Source organism: Dama dama, chromosome X, assembly GCF_033118175.1.
Source record: "Dama dama isolate Ldn47 chromosome X, ASM3311817v1, whole genome shotgun sequence".
Classification (NCBI taxonomy): domain Eukaryota; kingdom Metazoa; phylum Chordata; class Mammalia; order Artiodactyla; family Cervidae; genus Dama; species Dama dama.
The window spans coordinates 158,680,430-158,693,164 of NC_083714.1; the positions used below are offsets into that span (position 1 = coordinate 158,680,430).

General features: G+C 50.2%; 1 protein-coding gene across 5 annotated transcripts in view; it reads right to left on the reverse strand.

The window, feature by feature from the left end:
- The window catches only part of SHROOM2 (shroom family member 2), a 138,968-nt gene that overhangs the window by 45,106 nt on the left and 81,127 nt on the right, over positions 1 to 12,735 (reverse strand). For all 5 annotated transcript variants that reach the window (XM_061137016.1, XM_061137015.1, XM_061137017.1 and 2 more), the window contains exons 3-5: positions 11,988 to 12,107; positions 1,821 to 4,035; positions 470 to 567 (exon numbers count right to left, since the gene is read on the reverse strand). In XM_061137016.1, the coding sequence (XP_060992999.1) occupies positions 470 to 567; positions 1,821 to 4,035; positions 11,988 to 12,107 (2,433 nt within the window). The remainder of the gene's footprint in view (positions 1 to 469; positions 568 to 1,820; positions 4,036 to 11,987; positions 12,108 to 12,735) is intronic.

Genomic DNA, 12,735 nt, shown 5'->3' on the forward strand with positions numbered 1-12,735 from the left:
ATTTCTATTTTTAAAGCTCCAAATGAACTCATTAAAGAAGGCCTAACCCCCATCCTTTCATTAACAATCCTTCCAGGCAACTTGGATTCCCCCGCCAGCAACCCAGCTGCGCTCGAGTTGTTAAAGGGTCCCTTCAGTCTGCTGTTCTGCATGAAGCATTCCATTCAAGCCCATCACACTGGGTTTCTCTGTCATCGGAAAGAACTTGACTGCATGCAAAACACAGCAGCTGTCTGATGAACCAACAAAAATGCCATAAGGAGGGTGTTCAGAGTATCCCCGCCCTGGGTTTGCCGGTTCCACCGGCAGTGGTGAGGGGCCTCGGGCAACCCCAACTGGTGACCACCCACTTCAGGTCTGGCCGAAACCACACTCCTGACCATGTTACCCGAGCCCTCACCCGTTGTAAAGCAGCCCACCCGCCCCCCAAGATGCCTCCTCAGTGACCCTGAGTCCAAGATTCTCCTACCTTGGGGTGGGGCCTCCGTCCTTGGCCCGTGCCACCGAAGAACGCTCCGTGTGCTCCCCCGGGTCCCCCGCTTGCCGTCGAGATTCCACAGAGGCGTCCTGCCAAGGGCGGCACAATGGGACACCCAGTCATCAAGCGGCCTCCCCCACCCCCCAGAACCTCTGCGATCACGAACCCCCTCATTGTGGGCACGCCCTGGGAGCCAGCCCCCACGAACTGGGTGACGTGGCCTGCGGTCAGCTGGCCTGGGGACCGGCAGCCCAGCCCTCGTCAAAATGACTCAAGGAGACCGCGGACCCCTGGGCTCCTGGGCCGGAAGCAGGACTCCCACGTAGGGCTGGAAAGCTGTGTGACATGGTGGCCCCCAAACCCCACCCAGTCAAATCTAAATGCTGCTGGTCACACGGCTCACTGCAGTCACAGCTCAAGCCCTGGGACCTGAAGTCTGGCAGCCTGGTCTCTTGACCTCGACAACATGGAATTCTCGAAGGTCATGTGGCACAGGGCACCATCTCGGGGGACACACACGCCCTAGGTGTCCACAGGCATTTCTGTACCGTGGGGCCACACAGAAACCAGCACCTCTCTTCACACACGCACACACACATTCCTAAGTGTGTAACAAAGCGATTGCTGGTTCTATTGTTTACAAGAGCCTCCATTGGATGCTGCAGGAAATCTTTCCTTTGAAATACACCCCTGCAGATGGAAGGAGCGGAAAAGGCAGAGACAGGGAGACCGACTATGAACCGTGAAGTATGAACACAAGCACGGAGGTTTTTTTTAGAAAGCTTAACATCAGCTTTCACCATCAACACACCTAAGAAAAGTGCGATAGTTTAAAGCATTGCACTTTCAGTTACACTCGCCCCAGAGCAATCTTTAAAAATATTTGACCCCATAAAAATATTGACCAAATGAAAACAGTAAAAGTATGAAGTGACATCAATATTTGAAAAATGTCTAACATATGTTGTCTGAAGGGTGGACATAAAGCATCCCCTTTCATTTCAGAGAACAACTTAACCATTTCCTATTGTCTCCCCCAGTTTTTCCCTATTGTATCAAGGGCAAGCTAATCAGGGGGGAAGACAGCTTCAGCTAGAGATGAGGCTGGGAACTTGAGATGTGGGGGAAACCAGGGCATCTGCAATTGTCCTGAATGTGTGGACCTGGTGCCCAGGTACCACTCACAGGAGCTGATATACTGGCTGAGCCTGGTACACAGAAACGCTTGGACATCAGAACACAAGTCACCACGACACCGGGCCACGCTGTTCCGGGAGTGTCCCATTTGTGCCTTAGAATGGGGTCAGGGGAGGCTGTGTCTGGTCCCCTGCAAGATGCTTACCTGCTTGTAGAGATCCGTGGAAGGCGATGACCGGGACCTTTCGTGGACGTACTGCGGCCTCTCCTCCTGGTCCACACCCACGTCGAGGATGTTGTCTGCGGAGTGGTACCTGCCGGCACCCCTAGCTTCCGGCGCCTTCCTCTGTTCCCTCCAGGAGGCTTGATACTCTGCGAAGGTGCCGAGCCTCTGGGGCGGGATGGGTTTCCCTGCCTTTCCATCTTTTCCAGGGCCTCCTGTCCACAGCATCTCCGGCTTCTCCCTGGGGAAGCCACAAGGTGCCGGCCTCGGCCCCGGCTGAGGGACCACAGGCTTGCTGGTTTCCTCAAAAAACTTCCACCTGTCAGCAAAGGTGCGCATGTTCTCGTCAGGGGGTGCGGGGCGCTGGTCCCCCGCCAGCCCCACCGTGTTCATCTTCTCGGGCTCTGAGTAGGACTTCAGTTTCTGCTCGGCGGTGAAGCGCCTCCGGCTTCCGATGCGCGCGCCGCTGCTGCCGGCGGCACGCGAGGGCGGCCCGGCGCCCGGGGCCCCCTCCCAGACGCGGGGGGCTGGCTCCGGGTCCGCTGTGCTGGGCTCCAGGTCGCGGCGCCGGAACGATGTGGCCCTCAGGACGCGGGCCTGCGCCTCCTTCAGGTGGTCCTTATAGGTGCCGCCGGGGAAGGCGGTCTCCGGGTCGGCTACTGGCTGCGCCCCGGAGGCACGCGCCTCCGTCTCCACATCGTCTTCCTCCTCCCCCTCCTCCTCCGCGGAGCTGGCCAAGGTGGCCGTGCTCCGGCTCTTCTGCAGCCTGGCTCGCCGCTGCTGGATCTCGTTCCTCAGGGTGGTGGCGAAGCGATCGCTCCTCCGGAGGGGCTTGGCCGCCGGGGCCTCGGGCGGCGTTGCTGCCGCGTCCTCGTGGCCGGTCTCAGGCCGGCGCGCCCCTTCCCGGCTCAGCGAGTGCAGCATGGGCGTCTGCAGGGGGCAGATCTCACCGCCCCTGTCTTCCAGGCTGCCCACCACCCTCTTCCTATCGCCTTTGTCCAGGAGGCCGGCCCCCGGTGGGTCCTGGAGTGCCCTGTCCACCGGCTCCGCCCTGCCTCTCTGCCGTGCGCCCGGGGCGCCCTCCAGCCGGGACGGGTAGCAGCGGGGCTGGGGGGCCGGGGCGCCCCACTGGGGACCGGGTCTGGACATCACGCAATAGTAGCGGCTCTGCGCGCCAGAGTCGCCCCTCTGGTCGGCGGCGCGTGGCCCTCCGACAACAACGGCAGCAGGGCTGTCGTCCGCGAGGCGGTCAGCGGGGAAGGGCTCCCCAAGCCACGTGGCGGCCCTGGGGCCCTCGCGGAAGAAGGGGCCCTCGTCGCTCGAGTGGCGCGGGTGTTGGCACGCGGGCGAGGGCTGCGGGCGGCGCACGTCGGTGCTGGATAGAGAAGCCTGCAGCTGGCTGGGGGCCCCCAGGAGGACCCGAGCCCCGCTGTCGCAGGCCAGCCCCCCGCAGTCCAGGTGCGCCTCGGGCATGCAGCCCAAAGAGCTCGAGGCTCTCCAGCCTTCGCCCCCGCGGGCCGGCCTCGACAGCAGATCAGCGGGCTCAGGTCTCTTCCAGTCGTCGCCGTGGGGCTGCACGCGGCTTAGGCCCGGCAAGGGCTGTGCGGGGGCAGCGTCTGCTGAGAACGTGGGGCCCTGGGTCTGCTGGGTCTGCTCGTGGCTCCTGGTGGCAGCGAAGCTGTCTCGGCGGAGCGGGGGAGGCGGCGGGGGAGGGGACGGAGGGGCTCGTCTCTTATCTGGAACATACCAGACGGGCCCTGAGCTGGACCGCCCGCAAGCAGCTAGCTTGGGCTCGGGGCCATCCTCGGGGACCCGGGGCGGGAAACACCCCAGGGGCTCCTCGGCGCCCTGAGGGTCGCCGGCCGTCGGGCCCGGCCGGCTGTCTGCTGCAGCGGAGGCCTCCCACAGGCCCACTTTGTAGAGGATGTTCTCGGCCGAGGATGCGTCCGCCTTGGGCAGGGTGTGGTCTGGCGTGCTGGAGCGGGTGGAGAATGAGCCGTAAGCTGAGTCCCGCTTGCTGGCGCCACCCAAGCGGTCGATGCTGCTGCTGGACTTGGCCGCCGAGAGGCGCCCCGACGGGTCGGGCTGGGAGGACGGGTCCAGGCTGTCGACACTCCCCAGCGAGCTGAAGTGGTCGGAGGTGCGCTGCAGGTTCGCTGGCTCCCAGGCGCCGCCCGACAGGTCCTGGGAGGAGGAGCTAGGAAAGGAGAAACCAAAGGCAACAGAGGGGGGCTTTAGGGCCGGGTTGTAGGCAAGGGCAAGAGGCCACGGTGCACGTGGGCACAACTGCCCCGGTGCAGACATCATCTGCACTAACCACTCTTCCCCCATGGAGATCCCTGGACGGGAAGGTGAATATGGGTATGCACAACCGTGTCCCACTCTTCGCAACCCCCATGGACTGTAGCCCGCCAGGCTCCTCTGTCCATGGGACTCTCCAGGCAAGAATACCAGGGTGGGTTGGCATTTCCTTCTCTGCAGGATCTTCCCGACCCAGGGATCGAACCTGCATCTCCTGCATGTCACCGGGGCAAAGCGCAGGGAAGGTGAGAGCACCGCATCTAACTTTTCACATTTCAAAGAGCAGCTTTTCTGAGGCAGGCTGAAAGGGTCGGAGTCCTACCCACTGGATGCCATTTCCCAAACAGAAAACCTTCAATGCTGCAGTACATTTCTAGAGGCAACACCCACAGGCTGGGCGGAAGTCCGCAGCGTGCAGAAGTGTCCTGGATAGAAAACTGCAGCCCACAAAGCTAAGGATGGCTTTTAGGTTTTCAAGTAGGGGGAGAGGGCAAAATTCAAAGAGTACCACATGATCCATAAAAATGATCTGAAATTCAAATTTCAGTGCTCATAAATATAGAGCCTGAGGGGAAGATGGTCATGGCTGTGTGTCAGCTCCAAACAGAGCTGAGCAGTCGCCAAAGACACCTGCCCACCAGCTAGAAAGTGTATGTGGCCCATTGCAGAACAAGTTCGTGAGCCTCTGGTTTAGTGCACGAAATAATTTGTGCTATGCACCGCAAGCACGAGGAAAGCCATCAAAAAGAGAAGGATCTTCAACTTAAAAAGGCAAGTTCAAAGATAAGATTATATTTGCAAAACCCAAATATTAAATTACATCCATTCCTCACTTTGCTGCACTTTCCGGATAGTGCTTCCTCCCTGGCCCCCAAATTGAAGGTTTGTGGCAATTCTGCATCAAGAAAGCCTACAGGTGCTATTTTCCCCAACACCGTTCACTCTGCCACATTTTAAAGATTATTGCAGTATTTCAAATTTTTTTCATTATTATTTCTCATGGTGATTTGTGACCGTTCATGTTGACTATTGCAAAGGGACTGCCACTCACCAAAAGCTCAGACGATCATTAGCATTTTTTTAGTATTTTAAGACTCAGGTATGCACTTCTTTGTTTTTGATAGGACAATATTGCATACTTAAAGCTCTCAACGTTGAAACTACTTATCCAGGTATGTTAAGTGCTTTCATTAAAGCTCAACAAAGCTGGAACATTCATGCTTCAAGGGTGAAAAAAACAAAACAAAACTGCATCTCCTTTAGGTTTGAGAGGAACCAAGATGAGAAAGAAAAATGTGTGACCTTGGGAAAGACACAAGAGTGTGAGCTGGCTAAGTCACACGACTGGGCGGTGGGGGGGGGGGGGGGGGGTGCGGCGCGGCCAATAAACACTGGGCTCCACACCATGTCCTCGGAGGACAGACCAGGTCCCCTACCAGAAATGGAGCACGTTTCTCTCCATCCTGTCTCCCACATTCCTGAGTGGATTTTTCCAGGAGATTCTAAGTCCAAGCAGATAGAAATAAAGCTCAGTGCAGTTTCCACAGGGCACCTGGGTGTCTTAGGTCAAAAACAGCCAAATGGGCTTCATGGAGATCCTATTATATGAAGTCACTGCCATAATGCACTCTGAGGCCCACTTTTTTACTTAAATGTTAACACTGGGATGATAATCTGGATTTTTTCAAAAGTACTGTGGGCTCCAAACACTACCCACCTCTTATGGCTGTAAATAGGTAAAATTGTAGTTATTTATTTAGCTGGGCATGTCTTGGTGGCGGCCCATGTGCTCCTTAGCTGTGTCATGCCAAGACTCAGTTGTGGCATGTGGGATCTAGTTCCTTGACCAGGAATTGAACCTGGGGATCTTGGAGCTCGGAACCCTAGCCACTGGACCACCAGGGAAGTCACCGGAATATTCTATTTAAGGCGCATTTTCCTTTACAGCAGTCATTTATTAATAGTCAAAAATTGACTTTGAGATAGTTATGTTAGCTCCGAATACACACACAGACACACACAGTCATGCATTATCACACATATGCACACGTGCACACACACACACTCACATACAAATACACGTACACATTCACACATGCACTTCTGCACATACCCCACAGGCACACTACTGGCTGTTACCATTATCCTTCTAATAGAGTAGTGAGGTATGACAGAAAGTGAAGAACTAAAGAGCCTCTTGATGAAAGTGAAAGAGAAGAGTGAAAAAGTTGGCTTAAAGCTCAACATTCAGAAAACTACAATCATGGCATCCGGCCTCATCACTTCATGGCAAATAGATGGGGATACAGTGGAAACAGTGGAAGACTTTATTTTTGGGGGCTCCAAAATCACTGCAGATGGTGATTGCAGCCATGAAATTAAAAGACACTTACTCCTTGGAAGGAAAGTTATGACCAACCTAGACAGCATATTAAAAAGCAAAGACATTACTTTGCTAACAAAGGTCCAACTAGTCAAGGCTATGGTTTTTCCAGTAGTCATGTATGGATGTGAGTGTTGGACCATAAAGAAACCTGAGCAAGGAAGAATCAATGCTTTTGAACTGTGGTGTTGGAGAAGACTCTTGAGAGTCCCTTGGACTGCATGGAGATCCAACCAGTCCATCCTAAAGGAAACCAGTCCGGAGTGTTCATTGGAAGGACTGATGTTGAAGCTGAAACTCCAATACTTTTGCCACCCGATGTGAAGAGCTGACTCATTTGAAAAGACCCTGATGCTAGGAAAGACTGAAGGCAGGAGGAGAAGGGGATGACAGAGGATGAGATGGTTGGATGGTATTACCGACTCAGTGGACATGAGTTTGAGCAAACTCCTGTCGCAAAGAATCAGACCCAACTGAGTGACTGAACTGAACTGAGCTGAGACTAGTGAGGACACTTGCCACTAACCGAGATGACTGGTCAGCTCCCTGTGGCCAGCAGAAGCATCTCCCAGCCAACACCCCCATGGTGCTGTCTGGGGGTGGCATTTGCCCTTCTGACCCTGAAATGTGGGCTCCAGATAAGCCAGCTTGACCAGCCTTCCCCCTTCTAACAACTCACAATTCTGAGGCCCTCTGTCTCACAGTCACCAAGAAACCACCAGGCCCCCAAGGCTGGTCCCAAGCCTGGTACATGGGCTGTGAAGGCCCCTGGTTTAAAGCAACCTGGGAGAGAGGGTGCTGGTGTAGTACAGAATCCCCTGGGGAGCTTTGGCAAAATACACCTGCTCAACACGTAAGTGACTCCCGTCTTTTCATCTGCACGTAAACATCTCTAAAGAAGGGTGGTGACGTGCACAGCCATCCCACTCAGCTGGCTCAAAGGGATTCGGCCAAAACTGATCTATCAATTAGATGACATAAATGAGAGAGCATGCTTGCCCATCCTTTCTCCTAGTGTTTTATTTTTTTTGTTTGTTTCCAAGTATTATACATCTGCCTACTCAGTGAAAAAAAGTTAGAATTGTCCCAGTAATGATGCATCCATAGACTTTTCTCATCAGAAAAGGAACATCATTCTGAAATCAAGAAAGGCACCATATAAAACATAACAATCCACAATCTATGGGATGCAGAAAAAGCAGTTCTAAGAGGGAAGTTTACAGCAATCCAAGTTTATCTTAGGGAAAAAAAAAAACTCAAATATTCTAACCCTATATTCTAAAGGGACTACAAAAAGGAACACATAAACTCCAAAGATAGTAGAAGGGAAGAAATCATGAAGATTAGAGCAGAAATAAATGAAATACAGACTAAAAAACACTAAGATCAAACTAATACCTGATTTTTTAACAGATGAACAAAATTGATAAACCTTTGGCCAGACTCATCAAGAAACAAGAGGACCCCAAAATCAGTAAAGTCAGAAATGAAATTATAACTGATACCACAGAAACACAAAGGATCTTATGAGATAATTATATGAACTACATTGCAATAAAACAGACAATCTAGAAGAAGTGGAAAATTTTCAAGAAACATACAATTTCGCAAGATCAAACCAGAAGGTAGAAAATATGAACAAACTAATTAGCAGCAACAAGCTCAATCAAATTAAAAAAAAAAACTCACAACAAACAAAAGTCCAGGACCAGATGGCATCACAGGTGAACTCTAACAAACATGCAGAGAAGAGTTAACACCTTTCCTTCTCAAACAACTGCAAAAATTGCAAAGAAAGGAATGCTTCTGAACTCATTCTACATGGCCAGCATCACTGTGATACCAAAACCAGACAGAGATATCACACACAAAATTTAAAACTACAGGCTAGTATCACTGATGAACATAGATGAAAAGTCCTCAATAAAAGAGTCACAAACTGAATCGAAATATACATTAAAAGGATTATACACCATGATCAAGTGGAATTTATCACAGGATATACCAAGGATTCTTCCATATCTGCAAATTAACCAATGGGATACACAGCATTAACAAACTGAAGAGTAAAAACCATATGATCATCTCAAGAGATGCAGAGAAAGCTTTTGATAAAATTCAGCATCCATTTTGATAAAAACTCAACCACGTGGGCATACAGGGGACGTACCTCAACATAATGAAGGCCATATATGCAAAAGTCACAGCAAAGATTATACTCAACAGTGAAAAGCTGAAAGCATTTCAGGAACAAGGCAAGGATGCCCACTCTCATCTCTTTCATTCAACAAAGTTTTGGAATTCCTAGCCACAGCAATTGAAGAGAAAGAAATAAAAGGAATTCAAGCTGGAAAGAAAGAAGTAAAACTGTCTCTGTTTGCAGATTATGTGATATTATACACAGAAAATCCTAAAGATGTCACCAAAAAACTCCTACAAGACCATCAATGAATTTGGTCAAGTTGCAGGATATGAAATTAACAGAAAGAAAAGTGTTGCATACTAACCATGAACCATCAGACAGAGAAACTGAGCAAACAATCCATTTAAAACTGCATTAAAAAGAATTAAGTACCATGACTTCCCTGGTGGTCCAGAGCTTAAGACTCCCAGCTTTCACTGTGAGGGGTGTGTGTCTGATCCCTGGTTGAGAAATCAAGATCCCATGTGTCCCCCAGTGTGGAGAAAAAAAAAAAAAAAATACACACACACACACACACACACACACACACACATACATACCTAGGAAAAAAATCTAACCAAGGAGGTAAAAGACCTATAGTCAGAAAACCATAAGAAGCTGAAAATGCCATACACAGGATGGAAATATATACTATGGACTGGAAGAATACTGTTAAAATGACCATACTGCTCAAAGCAATCTACAGATTCGAAGCTATCCTTATCAAAACACCAATGCCATTTTTCACAAAATTAGAACAAATCAATTCTAAAATTTGCATAGTAACATCAAAGACCCTGAAGAGCCAAAACAACCTTGAGAAAGAAGAAGAGAGATGGAGGTATCCGACTACACTACAAAGCTACGGTCATCAAAATAGTATGGTAGTGGCACAAAAACAGACATATAGGTCAGGAAATGGAATAGAGAGCCCTGAAATAAACCCACACACTTATCGTCAACTAGTCTATGACAAAGGAGGCAAGGATATACAGTGGAGAAAAGACAGCCTCTTCAGTAAGTCATGCTGGGAAAACTGGATAGCTACATGCAAAAGAAGGAAACTAGAACATTCTCTAACACGGTATTAAAAGAAAAAAAATCTCAAAATGGATTCAGCACTTAAATTTAAGACCAGAAAGCATAAAACTCCCAGAGGAAAACATAGGCAGAACACCCTTTGACATAAATTGTAGCAGTATTTTTGGGGATCTGCCTCCTAAGGCAAAGTAAAGAAATGCAAAAATACACAAACGGGACCTAATTAAAATGAAAGGTTTTTTCAGAGGAAAGGAAACCATCGAAAAAATGAAAAGACAGCCTACTGAGTGGGAGAAAATATTTGCCAATGACACGACCAATGAGGGGTTAATATGTAAAAAATAAACAGATCCAACTCTATCTGAAAAATAAATACCTGATTAAAAAATGGGCAGAAGGGACTTCCCTGGCAGTCCAGTGGTTAAGACTCTGCCCTTCCCCTGCAGGGGTGGAGAGTTCTATCCCCAGTTGAGGAACTAACATCCCACACGACGCACATGGGCCAAAAATACATTAATAAATGATGGTTAGAAGACCTGAATAGACATTTTCCCAAAGGAGACATACAGATGGCACACGAAAATCTGCTCGGCATCAGTAATCAGAGAAATGCAAACCAAAACCACAATGAAGTATCACCTCACACCTGTCAGAAGGTCTGTCATCAACGAGACAACCAATAACAAAAGCTGGTGAGGATACGGACAAAAGGGAACCCTTGTTCACTATTGGAAAGCAGCATGCAAGTTCCTAGAAAGCTAAAAAGAGAACTACCATAGGACACAGCAATTTCACCCCTTGGTATACACCCTGCCCCCCCCCCAAAAATGAGAACACTAATTCAAAAAGATAACATGCACCCCAGTGTCCATAGCAGCATTATTTACAGTGCTCAAGATACGGAAGTAACCTAAAAGTCCATCAACAGCTGAATAGATTAAAGACGACGTGGTATATATCATACACACACACACACACACACACACACACACACACACACACACACACACACACACACACACACACACACACACAATGGAATACTACTCGGCCATAAAAAAAGAATGAAATTTTGCCATCCGTATCAACATGGACAGGCTTGGAGGGCATTATGTCTGATGAACTAAGGTGGAGAAAAACAAATACTGCGTAATGTCACTTATATGCAGAATAAACAACAACAAAGAGTTGCAGACTCATAGACATACAGAATGAACTAGTGATTACCAGTTGGTGGAGGGAAGGAGGGAGGGACAGGATAGAGGCAGGATAGTAAAGTACAAATGATAAAATAAATACGCTACAAGGATATATTGTATGGCACAGGGAACACAGCCAATATTTTACAATAACTCTCAGTGGAGTATGTGTGTGCTGTGCTTAGCTGCTCAGTCGTGTCTGACTCTCTGTGACCCCATGGATGGTAGCCCGCCAGGGTCCTCTCTGTCCATGGGGATTCTCCAGGCCAAAATACTGGAGTGGGCAGCCTTTCCCTTCTCCAGGGGAATCTTCCCAACCCAGGGATCAAATCCAAGTCTCCCACCTTGCAGGCAGATTCTTTACCAGCTGAGCTACCACGGAAGCCCAAGAACACTGAAGTGGGTAGCCTATCTCTTCTCCAGGGGAACTTCCCGACCCAGGAATCAAACCGGGGTCTCCTGCATTCCAAGAACACTGGAGTGGGTAGCCTATCCTTCCTCCAAGGGATTTTCCCGACCCAGGAAATTGAACTGGGGTCTCCTGTATTCCAAGAACCTGGAGTGGGTAGCCTGTCCCTTCCCCAGGGGATCTTCTGGACCCAGGAATTGAACTGGGGTCTCCTGCATTCCAAGAACACTGGAGTGGGTAGCCTATCCTTCCTCCAAGGGATCTTCCCGACCCAGGAAATCAAACCGGGGTCTCCTGTATTCGAAGAACACTGGAGTGGGTAGCCTGTCCCTTCCCCAGGGGATCTTCTGGACCCAAGAATTGAACCGGGGTCTCCTGCATTTCAAGGCAGATCCTCTCCCCAGCTGAGCTACATGGGAAGCCCGTTAGATGGGAGTAGCATCTCGAAAAATTGGGACTCATTAGGCTGCATAGCTGAAATGAAGACTATGGTAAATGAGCTGCACTGCAACACGAAGGAAAAGAAAGAAACACGTGGTGACAACAGGGCAGGGCTGTCAGCAGTGTGGCAGAAAGAGAAAGCAGCTCCCCAACCCCTGGAGGAGAGGGGGAAGAAGGCAGAAGGTGTGCCTACCTGGCGTGGTACCGGCTCGGCCGAGAGGGGCAGGGGAACAGAGGTGCAGCTGCCTCGGAGTGGCTGTCGGAGAACTTGGTGGCATGCCAGGAGTGTGGCCTCCAGCTCAGCTCATTCCTCCTGGAGGGAAAAAAAAAAGGATGCACACGACTCAGGGACGTCACACCAAGGACCACTTCATGCCAAGAAAGGAATGAGAGGCGGAAATCATTCGTGTGATTCATGGCATCGTGGTCGGGCACTTCCCGTTAACATCTGGGCACCAGCACTCCTGGGACAGGTTCGTTACTGGAGAACTGACCTGAGCGCAGAGAGACAATCACTGGCTCCCAGGTGCAAACTGGCCCTCAGGATGCCAAAATGATTGTTTCTTTTTAAACATGTTTTCAAACTTTTTTTTTTTTGGCATAATGGAATCCTGGTTTCCTGACCAGCGATCAAACCCACAGCCCTTCCCCTGGAATCTGGGTCATAACCACTGGACTGCCAGGGAAGTCCTCCAAATTTCTTCGAGGTAAGTAGATACATACATCTTGCCTTCCCTTTCCCGTCTCCCCACCAAACACCACAGCAGCATCTTTTGTCTTGCCCGTGTCAGTGCAACTTTGCAGACACCCCTGGCCTCCTTGAGGAGAAGTCGTGAGCTGCAGAAAGCTCGAGCTGGGTGTCACAGGATTGGGTGCATTTATTTATCCACTCACTTAAGTGAACATGGCTGTCCTGTAGTCAGTGGGGAGTGTGTGTGTGT